Below are 20,846 nucleotides of genomic sequence, written 5' to 3'. Positions count from 1 at the left end.
TGGTTGGTCGGAAGTGATGTAATGGTCCTTCATACTGTCTAGTGGCTTCATCTAATAGAGGAAAGACAGATGTCTTACTCCAGAAATGCTGTGCCTTTCACTCATTATCAAAAATTAAACACAACTCAGAGGAACATATGAAAGAGATGTGATACAAATCTCTAAATAGAATTCATAGCTTAATTTTGAAGAAAAAATATTTATTTACTGAATAAAGAAAGAAATCAGAGAGCTAATATAGAATAAAATTTTAAATCACAGGTGGTTAAATAAAATTAATATGAACTATTTTCTATATAATTAAAATATAAATAAGTAATCAAATAATAGCTTAAACCTAGTTTTATTAGTGCAGATTAAAACAAAAATAAAACAAGTTGTTTTTTAACATGTTCTGAACAGATAATAGAAGCAAATGATAAATGCAAATATGAAAACATAAACTGGTAGCTAAAAAAGACATACTTTCTGCTTGATTTGCCTTAACAACCTCTGATTGATAGGCCTGTAGTTTCTCCTGGGGCGGTACAGGTGAACTGGCAGGGCTTATCACCTCAATAGCATCACTAGGTGTTTCATACCGGTGAGAAGATACTTCAAGAAAAGAAAACAATCTTATTTTAAAACAAATCCTATGAAAAGTTTCAAAACTGTAAGATCTTCAAACCTATTTGCATGTTTTCATTTTTTATTCTCCGAAATGTTCCATGGCACCCAGGTTATTAATAAAAAAATAATGAGCTCAATGGACTGGTTATCAAAGGTCCAGAAGTGCTTCCTCGGTGTTCCTAATCTTGGTAGGATACAGAGTTTTCTGGAATTTTGAGGGCTCTAAGACCTTTAGGTGAGGCAGAATAAAGAACAGATTTGTGACATTCTCTTGGGAGCTGGAAAAGAAAATCACCAGGAAACATTCATCAGAACAAATTCAATAAATGAGAGAGTAGATCTCAATAGTTCATTGTTTCCAATAATTTCAATTCTGTGAGACAGTAAGCTCTTAAACAAACTTTGAGGCTACAAAGCTGCTTCATTACCATGATGATTTTAAAGCTATGGATTAAGTAACTATATAATTATTTTCTCAAATCACTGTAGTATTGCTGACAAAAATTACTCTAAACAATTTTTTAGCACCATGTTACATTGTGAAAACTGACAGAAATGGTAGGGATATCTGAAGGGAAATAAATTCACTCTGTTGGCAGAAAGGGAGGATGCCCCTCTAAGATGCAGTTTCTAAGGAAACTGAGGGTCTATGCACTACAGGTCCAGGCAGCTTTTCACAGTCCTGCCATACCTCAGAGCTGAGAACAGGAGAGAGGCAGATGTAAAACCTCCTACTCAGGAACTTTGACTTTAGAGTACTCTTTGCATCTTCAGGATGCAGCAAGGAACCTGAGATAACTGTCAGAGGCCCAAAGGGTATATGACCCTGGTGGATTGGCAAATACGATCAGTCAATGGGTCTTGGACACAAGTACAGAAGGTGAGAATGAACTCTACTACCAGGCCACCACCTGTTCCTCCAGTACTCAACTGCACAGCCCTTTCCTCCTACCCCTCACCAGGTCATGGAGGTTGCAATTACCTCGATTCTAGTATGCTCAGAAGAATAGAAACCTGATAATTGGGATAGAAACTATCTTTGGGGAAGTAAAATAAATCACTATATTCAAAGAAATTTAAACTACTTTGCAATTTTTATATCCACTGGTACTCATCACTGTTTAGGTACTCAACATCCTAAATCTACTTAGCACATCCAATACAGAGTCAATGGAAAGTCTGATGGTAAACTGTATTCACATTGCTCTGAAAGCCTTAAGGGTAGAGGGCAAGACTCTGCTTCACCTTTGGGGGAGGGAGGCTCTGAATTGAAAAACTGAAAACCACAATGAATAACTGTAAATAGCTTGTGGGCTTCATGAAAGTAATTTACACAATGATAAAAAAAAAAAAAAAAAAAGCATATATATCCACACTCAGGAACATGAACACTCAGAAAAGAAGCTAGACTTTCTATTTTCAGACCTTCTGAAAGTCAAACTCCTATAGCAAGATTTGGTTTGGATGCAAACTGAAAAGAAGTGTTAACCAGTGATTAGGGAACCATGTGCTACAGCATTCAATAAGCCACAGGCTGGGGTCGCCATGTGTCCTGGTGACTTCTCTCCTAAGGGCCTATTCATGTAACTACAGATCTTCCTCACCTAGCAATTTCTGTATAACACCTATTTTAAGGATTTCCATTATCCCAGGCTAAAGGAAGTCTTTTGTCTACACAACTATCAAGCTCCCCTCATCTCTCCAAAGACGCATGTTGCATGCTGGTGCATGAGAAATCATTTCTTTCATTATCTCCAACTCTACTAATCTCATTAATAGAAACAGAGATGGCTACATATGGTTAAATCGCTTCAAGTATTAGCAGATATTTATCTGAATACCACCTTGTTTCTTCAGGAATTCTATACAGAATTTAGGCGATAGTTAAAAATAAATTTAAAGCAACTTTTCTAGCATTTTACTGCAGATTTATGAATTCTTACAGACTACAGGGTAGACATCAAAGTGATTAACAGGGCTTGATCAAAATCCACCTTGCAAGAAAGGTGCAATGTAAATACCAATTACCAAAAATAGGTGGTCTCACTTATTAGAACTCTATACCTTAGAAAAAGGATATTAAGAGGCTTTGGGGGTATCAGCCTATACACTGAACCACGTCCCAGAAAACACTGCTTGAGAAATTAGGCCTCACAGCAGAGAGCTTGATGATATATCTATCTACCACCTTTCATATGCCTGAAAATGTCAATAAGCCCTGCCCTCTATCTATTTACTTTACAACTTTAACTCTGTAAAGAGCAGACTTTTCTCATGGAAAATACCTTGACAGGTGTACCTAAAGAAACTCTGATATTTAAATAATTATTAAAATAGGAGACATTTTTGTACTACTAATGCACAAAACCTATTACATTTACTATCAAGACTAAGATTTTCTTTATACAATATTGTTCTGCTTTGCCTAAAGAATAAAGTAATTCTTTACTCAGAAATCACATTGCAAAACTGAGATTGAAATACATACAGCTACTAGAAGAGTCTGAACTTTGAGAGCCACGTTCCCTTGCATCCTTGTCCGAGGCAATTTGCCGGGTGATGATCACGTCTATGAAGTTAGCTGCAGTAATGGTAGTCTTCCCTCGGGTCCTTAGCTCTTCCTCATATCTGGATTTTGGAGGAGGCCCTTTATCTTTCCCAGCCTCAGAATAAACTACTGAAGAATGAGGCTGGGGCTTGCCACTTGGAAAGGCTGAAGAAGTGTACAGACACTGAACAGATCTCTTCTCCACCTCCAGGGTTTTCTGCTCTAGCTGCTGCTGTTCACTAACTGCTGCTGACCTGCTTCTCAAATTTTCTTCTAACCTGGCAGCTTCATGCTTACTCTCTTTTGTTTTGGAAACATCCATCTGGGGAGCAGAAGCTGCGGCATCCACAAGAGCAGCCAGGGCATCTGCAGCAGTGTTGTAACGGGAAGCTGGCAAGCCTTGGCTTATTGAAGGGCCCCCAGCGGGCAGCGGCCTATAAATAAAACCAAACCACAACTCTGTGAAAGGGAGACTCCATACTTTAGGGTGTGGTGGGGAGATGAAAGGACAAACTGCAACAACAAAAATATGTTGGGTGGGTAGTACATTATTACTAAAACTACTGCAGTCACAAGCTAAAAAATGTGTATTAAAGAGACTGGCATCTTTTTGTCAATATATATACAATAGACTTACATGATTCGTAGCTGAGCACTTGGATCCAAGGGTGTAATTACACTGGTTCCATTGGTTCCCTGGAAAACACTAGGTCTCTGCTGCAATATGGTCTCCTGAGCTCTTACTGAAGGGGATGGGGAACGAACATATCCATGACTGCCAGGTCGGCCAGGCTGCTCTGAGCCTGCAGGGGGGCATGCACACACACACACACACACACACACACAAAAAGATAAGCCATCAAGGAAGAAGCTAGAGATAGCAAAATTTAAGGATTGTTAATTTCTTAATATTCCCAAAAAAGAAAAAAGGAAAATGAAATAAGAAACCTGATATTACACTTTCTAAAGTGTAATATAAAAATATGTTCTATAAGAGTTTCTTAAACATGCAAGAAAACCACACTAGTAACTTGAAACAAAAATGCCAGTTATCATTTACTGTCATTGCCATTTTTGTGACAAGTTTCTATCTTGATTCCAGAAGAGAAACAAAAATAATACCAATACTGAAGTATTAAAATAAATCAGGTAAGTTCATCTCTCAAGATTTTTCCTCAAACTCTAGTATGTTTATCATTTCCCAAATCAAATTTGGTATAACTTTCTAAGTATTATAACAAAAATAATATAGTACTGCTACCCCAGGGTTTGAGACTATTTCATTCATCCACAGTTCTTGCTCCAGTTCTTTACTGCCCTCCACAGGTAACTGTCTTTCTCAGCGAGCTCTCTTTTGACATGAAATCATTCACACTACCCTTCCCAAAAGTACAGCTCCACTAACTACTCTTCAACATTTGAGATGTTTTTTGTTCACTTAAGCTCAGCTCTCCCATAACACAGCCACAACTTGGCCTTGGTCAAAACTACTTTTTTACTTGGAAGATCTCAAATTCTCATATTTCTTCTTTAATCACTTTCTTCTCTAACCCCTCTTGTTCTGTGCCCTCTGTCTGACTTTCTAACTTGTTCTTTGCCCTCATTTAAGAACTAGCAGTTTTAGTATACATCCCTATTCTCACAGCAGGTACCACATAGGGCAGCCTTTTCAGCAATTTTCTCCTTTCTGACAATTATCAGTTTGTGTAAGTATAAGGGGCATAATCTTAGAAGTGAAATTGCTATTTAAATTTTTATATCTCTGAAAAGGCTATCCCCATTTACACTACTATTGCCAATGTCTGATGTAGAAAAATGGTATTTTATCATGTTAAATCTGCATGTGAGACCACAAACATTTTTAAAATTTACAAAGTAATGATGACCGTAAACGTTTTTATTTAATTGTATACAAAGTATCATGAATTACAGAGATAAACTAAAAAATAAGTTATCACTTGTATTCAGCTTTAAATTAAATCAACTTCCATGTTTTTAGACAATCAACATAAAATCAATATTATAGGGCTACCTCATAATTCATTAAATGTTTCCTATCATCAGACACTCAGTGATGTTCTTATTACATGTACACAGTGGGTTACATCAAAATATTTTTAGGCTTTGCAGCCACTGAATTGTTTAAGATAAATCCTCTCAAATGACAGTACTAATGAAACATGATGGCTAGTTTTTAGGCTCCTTCTCTACAGTGCCATCACTTTGAATTTATAGGGTTTGTCTCCCATGACCACATAAATGTGACAACCTCCTTGTACTGTGCCCTTCAGTTCTGCAGCAACCTCTCTGACCACATCTGTCTGGCTCCCTTTGCCGCCACTTATAACATTCCTCCCAGTAACATCTAAGGGTTGACAAATGTTCCAAAAACACGTAAGATTAAGTATGTCCAAAATAAAAATCACTCTCTTTGCTTTCACTAATCCTGCTCAATCTTAAGTGCAGATAATCTTGTTTCTCATCTCTTCCTTACTCTCCATATCTAGTTATTAAGTCCTTTTGAATTACCTTAACAGCATTCTTCCAAGCAGTTCCTTTCTGGCCATTGCCAGTGTCAACATATCTTAAGCCCCATTAGAACACATATGAACTGACAGTCTTACTGTCCTCCCGGCACCAGCCCGTACCTACCTATAGGGTTCTAATCCATCTCATGCCACCTTTGTGTAAATGTCCCTCTGATCAAGTCACCTACTTCCTACACCAAATGGCAGCATTTCACTTATTCGAAATATCACACAACCTTCTAACCATGTTTTCCATTCTTTCTTTAAATTTCAGCTCAACAACACATACATCTTCATGTCTATTAGCCTTTTGTTTGGGCTGCTTTCAGCTACAATTAGCTCTACATCCAGTATCTTTAGGCCCAACTATAGCTAATTGCTGGGGCCAAATCATCCTGAAAACTTCATTTTCCTGTTTAAAATTCATCTCTGCACCATTTCAACTTTTATATTACTTTCAACATGTATACTTCACTTAAAGCATGTAATTACTTTCTCTCTTCTAATTCTTATTTGCAAGAACATCTTAGCACCCCCTATGACATTATGCACAATGCCCCATCACATTAGATTACTAAGAAATATCCACAGAATGAAAAAAGCCAACCCATTCACCTGGCCGAAGGTAGAGGTCTGAGGAAGCTGCAGCAATTCGTTCCCGCTCCTTCTCCCGCTCCCTTTCACGTTCTCTTTCAGCACTTGCAGCTGCCGCAAGATGTGTTGAGTGTCCTGTAAAACACATAAATTTGCAACTTAAAGACAAAAATATCAACTTATCAGGTATATCAAACAATTTTTAAATTCTTAAGTGACTAAAAATTTTCAAACAGTTTCAAATTTGAGATCTAGGAAGTTTGTTTTATTGTCTTGGATGACAACTGGAGCATAATACAAGCTTTTAGGATATTTCTAGAGTATCTAGTAACAGATGGCATACAGGAACTATTACTAAATATTACATGAAAAACAGGAGACCAAATGAGAAAAAAGTGCCCAAAATACCTTCAAAGGCTATGCTGTAAACACTTGAGTACGGTGGTCATATCAGAGAGGTGTGTGACTGTGGGCTCTTACCTGGAGACATAGAAGCAGAGTTGTATGGCCTGGGAGGGAAAGTAATCTGTGTACCAGGAATATAAGTGATTCTGTCCATAGGAGGAGTACTTGTTCCCCCTGGATGAGGCACTAAAATTGCTGGTGGCATATTGGTCAGGTCAATGATTCCTGCTCAAAAGACAAATACAATGAAATTATGTTAAATTTAAGTGTTATTGTAAAGACACAGAACTGTATGTGGCAATTATTTTTTAGTTTATCTCTATAATTCAATGATACTTTGTATACGGTATAAATAAAAATGTTTATGGTCATCATTACTTTATAAGACCTTCTTTAAATCTAGAGAAGGATATGAAATACTCTGCTCCATACCAGTAACCTAAAAGCACGGACTTAAAAGAGAGACAGAAAACTGGTAAAAAAAAATTATTCTAAATACATGGCACAATGATTTGGTTTAGTTTTTTCAGTGTTCACCAAAACACCCCATCTCAAGACATTACTTTGGTGCCTTCAAAGGTTAAAGGTTATAGAAAGAAGGATACAGCCTTCTTTACTTTTTTTCCATCTTTCATTCAACAAATATTTATTGAATACCTAGGAAATCCTGGGTACACATAATAAGTGCTATAAAATCTGAACGGCAAAGACACAGACCCCTTGTCGCTGGGTACGGAAGACCCAGCTGCTGCTCTCGTGGGGAGAGTCCTCTGGCCACATCTGGGCGCAAATTCACTTGCATCTGCTGTGAGGTAATGTAATCATTTAGTATTGTCTGCCTTGTGTTCTCCATTGCATAAAGCTGATATTGACTTGGGTAACCTGGAGTTGGTGAGAGCTGTCTTTGAAACAGGTAAGCAGCAGCAGCTGATTGAGAGGATGAGAGAAAGGTATTTCATTTAGTCTAGGTTAAAATTCATTTGCTAAACATCACCCACAAAAAGAGTAAGGAAAAAACAATTTGTTGATCTAATGTGTACATGCAACTTTTATTTAACATGGAAGGTGGGGGGCAGGTGCTACAGGGATTAAGGTGGATTCATTTTAACCTTGATATATTAGCAATATTAATATATATATTCTAATGTCAGATATAATGGAAAAGGGGAAGGAGAAACTAAATAAAATATGACTATTAACCTTTTTACCAGAATAGTAGCTTAAAAAATTCAAGTAGCTTCACTTTCAATATTTGCCATGTAACTGTATTATTTTCACCTAAAGTCTCCAAGAGTGATTTAAAAATGAAATTATTTTTGTAGTTCTGATTATCCAATACAACCAAGTGGAAATATATGTGAAAACACTTTGTGACAAATAGCAACTTTACTTCCCTGGGGGTGAAAATGATTAGTTTATAAGCATTTAATTACTGCATGTGTTTAGAGCATAGATAAACACTTTTTCTCTAAAGGGCTAGATGGCAAATATTTTAGGCTTTGTAGACCATATAGTCTCTGTGGCACCAACTCAACTCTGCCACTGCAGCCACAAGTATAAACAAGTGGGTGTGGCTATGTGCTAATAAAACTTTATTTACACAAACAAGCAGCAGCAGAATTTGGCCCCTAGGCAGTAGTCTGGCAACCCTAGGTTAGAGCATGACACAAGATACTAGGAAGAGGTAGGTATGGTAAAAAAGTACAAGATAATGTCTCTATCCTTAAAATAGTTGTAATCCAGCAAAAGCTCAAAAATGACAAGCAAATGAAACTGCTATAAAATAAAGGACTATAATAAAAACTAAATAAAAGTATAAACATTCAACAAGTTTTCTGGAATGTTTGCTTCCCCTACATCTAGAACTCCGGTGAGGTAAGTCTGTCAGGGGACTCTGTGAGAACTTCCACCTAAGTTCTGGACAGTCTCTGAAGGACTAGGTGTGAACTCCTCTGAAACTTAATGTTCTCAAGTAACAAACAATTCGATGGCAGCGTTATAGCTTTCAATAAAACACTTTATACACATACCTTGCTACTATAAAATATAAACAACTCTCAGAAATCTTAGCATACTGGTAATGAAAATTGCTTCCCTAAAGACCAAGGTGAAACACAATGTTCTGTGTCCCAATTTCAACCTGAAAGAAAGATGGTAATAAGCAAACAGAAGAGCTATGACCAGAAAACATAATTGAGTGAGTCTGAGCAGGCAAGAGGAGCAGGGACTGGAACCTCTGAGGGTAGGGTGGATTCTGCACAGCAGGTGGGTCATGACAGACAACCCAGTAGAGATTCTCCACAGACCTGCTGGCAGACGGACCTGCGGACCTGATGATGGGACTCTTCCCTTTGCAGAACACTCTGCCCCACCCCCGGTGAGCAGCATCATTGTGTCCAGTGCAGACTGCTCTGTAGAAAACCTGCATACCTCTGCACCTACCAGAATTGTTTACTTATAGTCAGTGGTGTCTGTTTGAAAATTCCTTCTAGTTATATTTGCTACTGTAATTATGTAACTTAATGAAATGATCTAGAGAAGGATGAAAAGAAGAATGAAAAGAGTGATTTTTCTCTGGAAATTAAGTTGACTGTTTTGGAAAGACTCAATACAGAAGCTGAATCAGGTATGGATTAGACTATTTTAAAAGTTGGGGGGAAATCTAGAATGATTCTGTGTTTAGACTGATGTAAAATGTCTCTAAATTTTAGCTTCACTTAAAAAAACTAAACCTGGAAATGTAAGTATCGTTTATATAAGAAAGACAATGGTAAAGTTTAATCAGTGAACCTTGGCCTTAGATAAGAACACTAGTAAATGAATGTCTATGTTAAAAATTAAAATGTTTAAGGTATGCCTGTGCCATTTAAAAATAACTTTTACATTAAGCTATGTGTTCAACAGCTTAAGCAAATGCCATAGAGGGCTTTTCATATACTTATTACTTTTAGTTCTTTAAGGGATACTGGTATTATTTTTTTTCCTAATTTGGATGCTGGTAACATGGGGATATACGGATGGCGAAAATTCAAAGCTGTATGCTAATGATATGTGCAATTATCTGCATATTGTTAAACTTTCTCTTTATTAAAGTACAAGTCAAACAGGTATATTATTTCTTTGCCATAAATTAGCACTACACACTGTGCTTACCGGGGTCCAGAGCCCTGTGAAATGGCATGGCTGGATCCAAATGTGTAGGAAGATGGCTCCGATAAACCTCTCCTGCGGTGCTGCCCCTATGATGGGGATCAAAAGGGCTGTGGCTTACTACAGGGTCCACTCCAGGCACTGGAGATTTTGCTGGCATACTTTCTCTCTGGGTAGGAGTCAGTGTCGATTTTCTTTCATGATTGGTAGACTTGCTAGAAGAAATTGTAACTGGAAAAAAAAAGAGCCAACAAAAAAAATTCTTAAGAAAACTTGCTAAGTATGATATTTATTCATTTCTCAACATCTCAGGTATAGACTATAGACATATAATATTTTGATCTTCCCTGTCCACTAAAAATTTAAAGTTCACTTTTACAAAATATGCAAATGTAACATCTAGCAGATTTTGAGATTTATAGATTATCATCTTTTAGATCATAGCACTAGTGTTTTATGACCTAATGTTAAGTTAAAAGAAAGTTTAACACTCCTCTTTAAATCTCATAAATAATTTTGTTTTCTGTATGACTTTAACACTCTCAATTCTTTTGATCTCACATGTATCAAGTCTCAATTTCCTCTCCTTGTATTACCCAACCTCCTTGCTGCCCATCAGTCACTAAGTTATACAGTAGTCCCCCCAATCTTTTTTCTTTTTTTTTTCTTCTGCATTCCATGATTTCAGTTAACTGTGGTCAACTGCAGTCCAAAAATATTTAAGTGGAAAATTCCAGAAATAAACAATTCATTAAGTTTTAAATTGTGCACCATTTTAAATCTCGTGCCCTTCAGTTCTGTCTCCACGCTGTATGCCCTACCCACCCATTAGTCTTTTAGTAGCAATCTTGGGTAATCAGATCAACTGTCATACTGCAGTGCTTGTGTTCATGTAACCTTTATTTTACTTATTAATGGCCTCAAAGCACAAGAGCAGTGATGCTGACAATTTAGATATGCCAAAGAGAAGATGTAAACTGCTCCCTTTATGTGAAAAGGTATATATATATATATAGGGGAAAACATACTATCGATAAAGTTCACTATTATCTGAGGTTTCAGGCATCCAATGGGGGTCTTGGAACATATCTCCCATGGATAAGGGAGGAACAACTGTACTATTTTTACTTGTTCTGTACTTCCATGAAGACTTTCTCATTACCTCACCAACATCGATCTCCTTCCTACTCCAGCCTTTTCTTTTCTAAATGATATTCATAAAGGTTAGATCCTCCCATCAATGCAAACATTTATTGGCTTTCGCACTCGATTGTTTTAATAACTGTGATAAAACAGTGCAATATGTGATTTATAAGAAATAAACATGTGGCTTTCATCCACAATTTCTGACTCACAGCTCCCAAGACCCTTGAAATTTCCTAAGTGTTGAGATGAAGGTGTCTTTTGTTGTGTTAATGAGGTGACTTTTGGATCTAAGGGTGGGGTTGGTTGCTAGGTGAACCAATCATGTGATTAGAGGGGTAGAACCTTCAATCCTAGGACATGACCTCCAAAAAGGGAAGAGGAGCTGAAGGCTGAATTCAATTGGCAATAGTTAGTGATTCAATCATGACTATATAATGAAGCCTTCATAAAAACCAAAAGGACTGTCTTCAGAGAGCTTCCTGGTTGGTGAGTGACCTAGGTGTTGGGGAGAGTGGAGCGTGGAGAGTAGGGCGTGGAAGTTCTGCGCCCCTTCCCACATACATTGCCCTATGCATAATTCCATCTGGCTGCTCCTGCATCGTTTTTAATAAACCGGTGACCTAGTAAGTAAAATGTTCCTTCGAACTCTGTGAGTCGTAGCAAATTAATCAAACCCAAGGAGAGGGTCGTGGGAACCTCTGATTTATAGCCAGTTGGTCAAAAGTATAGGTAACGATCTGGACTAGTGACTGGCATCCTGAGTTGGAAGGTGTCACTGGAATCTCCAATCTGCAGCCAGTTGGTCAGAGCACAAGGAACAGCCTGATTGGCATCCGAAGTTGATGGACTGGGAGTGGGGGCAGGGGATACACAGTCTTGTAGGCTGAACCTTGAATCCTTAACCAGTGGAATCTGGTGTTATCTCTGGGTAGGCAGTGTTGGAACTGAACTGAATCCTAGTTACCCTACTGATGTCTGAGAAATGTTTGTTGGTGTGGGGAATATCCCACCACTACCACATTGGAAACTAGGTCTCGGAATATCCAAAGAAATACACAGAACATAAAATTTACCATTCTAGCCATTTTTTAAATTATTTATTTTCGCCTTTAAATTTATTTATTTATTTTTTATGGTGATACTGGTTAACAAAATCCAGTAAGTTTTAGCTGTACATTTTAACAGTAAGGCATATATATTTTCATTGTGTTTACCTCCCATAGTTAGAGTTCTTTCTGTCACCACATATTTGACCCCTTTTACTCCCCATTCTAGCCATTTTAAAGGGGACAATTCAGTGGCATTAATACACTCACAATGTTGGACAACCATCATTATCATCTATATGATATTTTGATATCAACTTTACCATGGTCAAACAAATCTGCCTGTCACAACCAAGAAATCATACTGGTTTTTTACATCCCCTTCTAAGCCCCAATTTATTCAAATATGGAGTGCCTTTTCCTTCTGCAGAGCGATTCTTCTCCTTCAAAACTAGAGCCAAAAAAGTTTTGGATTCTCCACCCTACCCCTAAGTAGGCATTTCCCTTTTCTTCTCCTTCCATGCTACTCCTCTCCCACACTTCTCATCTTTACAATTCTAGCAGTGTCCAGCCTTGGACCCTGCACATGAGTCCTCAATAAATCATGTATTGCAATAAAATTTTAAATGGTACGTGGATACATTTTTAAGGGCCTTAGAATTGTTTCAGGGACCTCCTGATAAAAATCAATGTCTCTTACCTTACTGATGTACCCACCAATAACAATAATAGTTCACATTTATTGAGTCCTTCAAGCATACCAGGAACTATTCTTTTAAAGTCTTGTAAACACATTATCACTTCATTTTATCTGTGCAACAATGCAGCGAGGTTGGTCTTAATAATACATTGCTACTTTATGGATGAGGAAACTAAAGCATAGAAAAATTTGGTAATTTGTCCAGGTTCATGCAGGAAGAACATTATTAATTCAAGCCTAAATAGTCTTGCTCCAGACCCTAAACTTTCAACTACCACACCAAATTGCTGCTGAAAAAAACAAATGTGAAAACTGACTTCCAGAAAACCTCACAGAATTAGCTGAAAAAAACCATTCTAAGCCTATACTTACTCTAGAGCATTTCTGGACTCCACCACAGTCTGCACTTGATTACAATATTAGGTATTTTACCTATAATTATGCCTACCTTTAATCTGGTAGCACTCCATAACTCTAGCATCAAGCACAACCTACAGATCCTGCTTCATTGTAAAGCTAACAATTCAACATCTGCTACTTGCCAGACATAAAAAGGCGCAATAAAAATAATCAGACAAGAATACAAAAATTACATACCATCGGAAGTTCTGTTCATCATGGGTGAGCCTCTGGACATGGTGTTTTGATAACTCACAGGTGTTCGCCGTGCATTGGTGTCGTCATAAATCCCTGGGCTCAGCTGTGCTTTGGGAGCGTCATGAAGTGTTGACCTAAGAACTGAGGGGCCAGAGCTTACCACTGATGTGTGCCGGGAACGCACTGGCTCGCCTGCTTTCACATCCTCATATTTTCCCCGTTCTACCACTTTTATGTTCTCCGGCACAATTTCCAGTGAAGGTATTCCACGGGCTAGTTTGCTGGGCCCCGTGATTAAGGATTTGACATTGTGTTTGATGGCAGACTGACCTGAGTTGCTGTCAAACTTTATTGGTGTACCCTAAAGAGCAAGAAACAAACATTACAGGTAGCCCAAAGCATGTGAATATTTTCCCATCTCAGGTCTATATTTGGCACATGGCAATTATAGTTCGCCGTAGTAATCTTTATTTTCTGTGTGGATGTCTCAATTACAAGCCCACCAATCCTGAGTTGCATCGTTTCCCACATTATTCACTCCACACTATGGCCACAAGAAAAACTAATGATAAAACATATACAAACTTTCATGTTTATTTCCAAGATATGTGATAGCATAAGAACTACTTATAATTATTAAATTACACTTTTAAAAATACGCCATAAATATCACAGTCTAAAGAAGAATGGCCAAAAAAAAGAACCACAATCTAGTTACCTGGGAGATAGAGCCCTCAATTATTGGCCTTGTGCTCTGGACCACTTCTGGAGTTTTTCGGCTTTCCTGAGTTAAAATATCTTGCCGTGGAATCTCATGAATGGAACGCCCCATTTCTTTGATGGTGGTAATGCCATCATATGGTTTTCCTTTAGTAATGGCACCTTCAAATGCTCGTATGGGAGGACTCTCCCTCTTAATCTGTTTGGGATACTTAAGGCCATCTTCAAAGCTTTCAGTTGTTGCTCTTGGTGTGCCTTCAAAAGAGAATTCAGGAAACATGCTTATTAAAATAATGCTGATGGTTGCCACAATAATGCCACTGAAATATATACTTAAAAATTGTTAAAACAGTAAATTCTGTTACATATTTTAACACAATTAAAAAAAATTAATGCCTTGCCACCTTGCGGTTTCTAATCGATTTTCTGTTTACAACAGAACTTTAAATAAATATTCATCAGTCATTACTTTTTTAGAGTTTTCAAGATTTAATACATCATTTATCACAATCACAGAATGGTTCTTACATAATGAAGATGTCTGTATATTCAAAGATTAGGCAACTATCATTTTCAAATTAAGTATATAGCTCAGAAATAATATTTATAATCAAGCCTATGTATCTTATATTTCAAAAGAGAATATCTTAAAATATCTTAAAAGCAGGTTTCATGCACTGCAAATTAATGTCAAACTATTTTGCCAGTGAGGCAGTCATGAATAAAAGCCAAAACCAACAAAAAGTTTACCTTGCATTATGGAACCAGACAGCACAGTCCTTTCTTTGAGGTCAGAATGGGGGCTCCCCCTGGGTAATGCTCGGCATATCAGCCCTTCCAAAACAAGAAAGCAATTCAAGAATTAAACATAATGTGTAGGTAAATTCACATATACTTTATATTGTTCTTAGAGTATATATTTTCTATAAAAGCACTATAGAGAAAAGGATTATCATTTTAAATTTGTGAACTATTAAGATTGTCATGGAAAAAATAAAAGTTGAAAGTACCCATCATAACATCATCTGTTCTTTTTGAAAGGTTTTCCTAAACAGAAAATGGCCACAGGCGACATCTGTTATAGGTCAAAAAGGAAAGATACTTTCAAAACTAAATTTTAAATCTCAATGTTTCTTTATCAAGGTAAGAGAAAATACAAAGGGACTGGACATCATTGTTTAGCTTTGAAATATATCTGGGAGAAAGGGAAAGCAGGAAAAACAGATATCTCAAAAACAGATGAGACATGCAAATAAAAATTAAAAAGTTGTAAACAACCTCTTAATCAGTTTCACTTTACATTGCTGATAAATCTGAATCAAGGATTGGAAATAACCACATCCATTTACCTTAAAGTAAAGGGAAGTGGGATTTTTGTTTGTTTGTTTTTAATACAGAGAAAATCCAGCTCTTAGAAAATTACACACCACTTCTAAGATTTAAGAGTCCTCACCCTGTTTTTAGTACTTCATCTAGATTAAACAGTTGAGGCAGGTTAAGATTTAAAGGAAGTGAGTCACTAATGGAATAAAATCACATCTATCATTTACCGAATGCATATCATATGTTTAGCACACTTTGGATACCTATCTCTAATCCTTACACAATGTACCTCTACAATCTCTTAATTTACAGAAGAAACAGGCAGAGAGAAATTCACCAAGAAAGGATGAAGCTTGAATTCAAATACATGTCTTTGCTCTATCCACTACACCACTTTGTCTGCCTCACAATAAAAAGAGTTCTCATAATGAATTTTAGATTTTTAAACTCACTTCATAGTTATCTACGATGTGACCGATTATGTTTAATTTTGATGTACCTCCACTGTCATGTACCATTTGATTTACATGTAGATATGAATATAAATTTAAATGTACATTAATGTTTCATATTAATATATTAGCTATATTATATATTATACATATTAATGTTTCATTTGTATATTAATAAAAATTTCAGGTAGAAACAACAGAGATTGAATACAATCTAATCCAACAATGCAAATTTACCATACAAAATTAAATGTATCTAAACAATGTTCTGGAAACATTTTACCCTCTAATGGTGCTGATACAGGAGACTCCCTCATTGACAACCCTTGCTTTATATTTCCTTCCACTGATTCATAGCTTCTTTTTAAGCTGATTTCATGAGCTGTTCTCGGACTCCTTGTCCCTTCTCGGGCATTCTTAATATCTGCAGAATATACAAACAAGAATTATTCAGAGCCTAGGGCCTATTGTACAGTAGTTATCATAATTTCATAGTGTATCTTATAAAAATAATAATATAAAACTAGTCTTAACCTACAATACACATCTTTACATATGATATTTATAAAAAGTGTTTTCATTCATTTAAATATGAGTTCCAGGAATAAACTAGGCTTATGGATAAGGTTAACAAATTAAGTCCCTTTACTCATGAAACTTATCCAACAGTGGCAATTACAGAAAAATTAATAAATAATTACTATAAAGTACAATAAGTACTATGAAAAGAGAAGCACAAGGTGCTGTGATAATGCTGGAAAGGAACTCAAACTCTTAAAGGTACCAATGAGGCTGCCTAGAAAAAGTAATGTTTAAACTGAGAAGTGAAGGATAAATAAGAGTTGTTTAAATCACAAGTAAAGGGAAGAAGAGGGTACAGGCCAAAGGAATAATGAGCACAGAGACCCCAAGGCAAGACAGAGTAAGGTACATTAGAAGAACTTAAATTCAATTAATGGCCAGTGTGTACAAAGAGGTGGGAGGAATAGTGTAGGGAGAATAAGCGAAAGGGGGCTAAAGAAAAAAAGTGAGAAGGAAACAATCTAAAGAGATAAGTTGGAAGCAGATCATGGAAGGGTGATTAAGTCAAGGTAAGGGGCTTATGATGATCTTTCTTAAAGGCAATGGAGAATCAAGAAGGAAGTGACATGATGAACAGTACTGACTATGGGTTAAAACCGAAGGCAGGGAAATCAGTTAGGCAGCGCCAAGTTATCCAGATGAAAGATGATGGTAACATTGGAGCATAAACAAAAATGAATGGATTCCAGAGTCTTTTAAGAAAAAGAACAGAAACAACTTAGTGACTGATTGAATGTGGAAAGCTTCAGAAGGAGGAGTCAAAGATGACATCCAGACTTCTGACTTAGGCAATGTTTCTTACCCCAGAAACAAAATGTAAACTAATATATACCAGAAATGTTAAATGAAGGAGGCTGGAAATAAGAAAGTTAGCACGTATTTTGCATTAGGCATTGTGTGCTCACATACTTTACTTCTTTGTAGTCAGAGAGAAATGTAAGCATGACTAATGACTACTCAGATCACCAAACAGTTGCAAATGAGAACTCTAAACCAGTTCATCACTTGGCTTTTATACCATAACTGAGTCATTCTTATAATATTATTGAGAAAGTATAACTTAAGAATATATCTAGAGAAATGGTTTCATATAAACATTAAATAGTTATATTTAAGGAGAATTTAAACTTAATACTCTTTCCAGGATTATCAGACTATTATCGACTCCCTAATTCTTAACTCATAAAACAGAAATCTACTTAAAATAAAAGTGAATGTATAAGCAGCTGTTTTGGGATGGAAGGCTCTGTAGATGTCAATTGTGTCCAATTGTTCTAATGTGTCATTTAAAGATGTTATTTCCTTACTGATTTTCTGTTTGGATGATCTGTCCATACCCGACAGTGGGGTATGTAGGTCCCCTACTATGATAGTGTTTTGGTCTCTTTCTCCCTTTAGTTCTGTTAGTAATTGCTTTACATATTTCAGGCCTCCCTGATTGGGAGCACAGATAGTAATAAGTGTTATGTCTCCTTGGTGCATGATTCTCTTTATCATTATGAAGTGTCCCTCAGTATCTTTTTTTACCTTTTTTAGTTTGAAGTGCTCTGGATATAAAATCAACATTCAAAAATCCATAGTGTTCCTATACTCTAATAATGAAGCATCAGAAAAAGAAGTGGAAAAAATAATTCCTTTTGCGATTGCAACAAAAAGAATAAAATACTTAGGAATAAATTTAATGAAACATGTGAAGGACCTATATAATGAAAACTACAAGATCTTATTAAAAGAAATTGAAGAAGATACAAAGAAATGGAAAGATATTCCGTGTTCTTAGATTGGAAGAATCAACATACTTAAAATGATCATATTACCTAAAGTATACAGATTTAATGCAATCCCCATCAAAATCTCATTGGCATTTTTTAAAGAAATGGAACAAAAATTCATCAGATTTGTATGGAAGCACAAAAGACCCCGAATTGCCAAAGCCATCCTGAGAAAAAAGAACCAGGCTGGAGGCATCATTCTGCCCAACTTCAAATTATACTACAAAGCAACAGTAATCAAAATGGCATGCTATTGGCAGAAAAGCAGATACATGGACCAGTGAGACAGAATCGTGAGTCCAAAAGTAAACCCATATTTATATGGGCAAATAATTTTCGACAAAGAAGCCAAAAACATATAGTGGAGAAAGAAAAGCCTCTTCAGTTAATGGTGCTGGGAAAACTGGAAAGCCATTTGCAAAGGAATGAAATTAGGCTGTTGTCTATCACCACACATCAAAATGAACTCAAAATGGATTAAGGACATGAATATAAGACTTGAAACAATAAAATGCATAGAAGAAAACATAAGAATGAAACTCAAGGACTTTGGACTTAAAGAGGATTTTATGAATTTGACCTCAAAAGCAAGGGAAGTAAAAGCAAAAATAAAGGAATGAGACTACATAAAACTAAAAAGCTTCTGCTCAGCAAAAGAAATCATCAACAAGGTAAAGAGAGAACCATCCGAATGGAAAAATATATTTGCAAGCAACACCTCCGATAAGGGCCTAATATCCAAAATATACAAAGAACTCATACAATTCAATAACAAAAAAAAACCCAAGTGATCCAATCGAAAAACGGGCAGAGGACCTGAACAGACATTTCTCTCTAGAGGATAAACAGCCAACAAATATATGAAAAGATGCTCATCATCACTAGCTATTAGGGAAATGCCAATCAAAACCACAATGAGATACCATCTCACACCTGTAAGAATAGCTATAATCAACAGGACAAGTAATAATGTTAATGTTGGAGAGGATGCAGAGAAAAAGGAACCCTCATACACTGCTGGTGGGACTGCAAAACCCATACCCTAAAAGATATTTGCACACCAATGTTCATAGCAGCACTATTCACAGTGGCCAGGACATGGAAGCAACCGAAATGTCCTACAGTAGATGATTGGCTAAAGAAGCTGTGGTACATATATACAATGGAATATTACTCAGCCATAAGAAGAGATGAAATACTGCCATTTGTGATAGCATGGATGGACCTCGAGATAATCATACTAAGCGAAATAAGCTAGACAGAAAAAGTTGAAAATCACATGGTATCAGTTATATGTGAGATATAAACCAAAAAGCAACAAATGAGCAGAACAAACAGAGACTCATGGACATGGACTATAGGCTAGTGGTTACCAGAGGACTAGAAACTAGTGGTTACTATTGGGGTAGGGGAGAAGGGGGAGGAAATGAGGTAAAGGGGGTCAAATACAGGGTTTAGGGGGAGGGTGAAGTGAGTAAAGGGGATCAAATATATGGCAGCTGAAGGAAACTGGTTTTGGGCAGTAAACACACAATAGAATATACATATGTCAAATGATAACGTACACTTGAAAATTATATAATTGTAATAACCAATGTTACCCCAATAAACAATTAAAATTTAAATAAATAAATAAACAAACCACACTGCCATGCACATCTTTGTAAAAAAATAAATGAATAAATGATAAATAAAAGTGATTCTATTAAAGTTAACAAAAATTCTTTTCTTAGGCTAAATCGACTGATCGCAGTTGATGAAGTTAGCTATCACTTACAAGACATTTACTATGAACTCTGCACTCTCAATCACTTTTCATTGACTGTCTCAGTTAATTTTTCACAAATGTTTCACCCCCTTTAAGGAGAGGAAATTTGGGCTCAAGGAAGGAAAACTAATTTCCCTAAAGCAAGTATATGGGGAACCAGAGCCCATGTTTTTAGTCACACTTTATAGTATTGTCTTCAGAGTACAGATGCAATACTTACTATCATAAGATAAGATGTGTCCACTTTTGCCTTCATAAATAACATGGCCTTTGGATGATGCAGCTTCCTCTCTGCCTTTCTCAGGACTGCTCTCTTCAATGGGTATTCTAGAAATGGATCCTTTCACCAAAGCCTCAGTTGGTATGCCAGCCTGGGACAGAGCTGGGGTACCCTGCCATCAAATTGAACACAAGTACCAAAAGAGTCACTTGAGTTTATAGGAAACCAAGACACTCAAAAAAATTTAACCTACTACACTGAGTCAGATCAACCATATCTTCAAAGAAGAAAAGATAAACACATAAAAGAAAGTCAGACATTAAGTTTTTATAAACATAAAGAAATACTGTATCTTCATCCTTGAACCTTGACACACAAAACTTCTTAAAATGCTGATAGGTATACAATTTGAATCAGCTTTCCCACCATGAAGTCAAATCTCTATGAAGGCACTTAAGTCACAGGAAAAAAGTTTGTCTTACGGCCTAAAATCATACAAATGTAATAAAGCTATTTCAAAATTTCTAATAAAGCAGGGTCGGGCCTGGTTAGTACTTGGATGGGAGACCACCTAGGAAGACCAGGTGCTGTAGGTGTAAAAAAATAAAAACTAAGGGAGGATTGTAAGCTGACAAGGTCCTTGTAATCTGTGAGGTCAACCAAAGGTTGCCTTGCAAAAAAAAAAA

The 20,846-nt window shown here is 36.5% G+C and overlaps 1 protein-coding gene across 1 annotated transcript in view; it reads right to left on the bottom strand.

The window, feature by feature from the left end:
* Positions 1–20,846, bottom strand: part of NCOR1 (nuclear receptor corepressor 1) — a 173,975-nt gene that overhangs the window by 20,576 nt on the left and 132,553 nt on the right. The window contains exons 27-39 of the mRNA XM_015586644.2: positions 20,161–20,332; positions 16,102–16,242; positions 14,794–14,877; positions 14,042–14,298; positions 13,324–13,684; positions 9,838–10,065; positions 7,402–7,611; positions 6,760–6,909; positions 6,301–6,414; positions 3,795–3,960; positions 3,098–3,591; positions 466–594; positions 6–51 (exon numbers count right to left, since the gene is read on the bottom strand). Coding sequence (XP_015442130.1) covers positions 6–51; positions 466–594; positions 3,098–3,591; positions 3,795–3,960; positions 6,301–6,414; positions 6,760–6,909; positions 7,402–7,611; positions 9,838–10,065; positions 13,324–13,684; positions 14,042–14,298; positions 14,794–14,877; positions 16,102–16,242; positions 20,161–20,332 — 2,552 coding nt within the window. The remainder of the gene's footprint in view (positions 1–5; positions 52–465; positions 595–3,097; positions 3,592–3,794; positions 3,961–6,300; positions 6,415–6,759; positions 6,910–7,401; positions 7,612–9,837; positions 10,066–13,323; positions 13,685–14,041; positions 14,299–14,793; positions 14,878–16,101; positions 16,243–20,160; positions 20,333–20,846) is intronic.

This window comes from Pteropus alecto, unplaced genomic scaffold (genome assembly GCF_000325575.1).
Source record: "Pteropus alecto unplaced genomic scaffold, ASM32557v1 scaffold52, whole genome shotgun sequence".
Taxonomy (NCBI): domain Eukaryota; kingdom Metazoa; phylum Chordata; class Mammalia; order Chiroptera; family Pteropodidae; genus Pteropus; species Pteropus alecto.
This window is presented reverse-complemented; position numbering and strand designations above follow the sequence as displayed.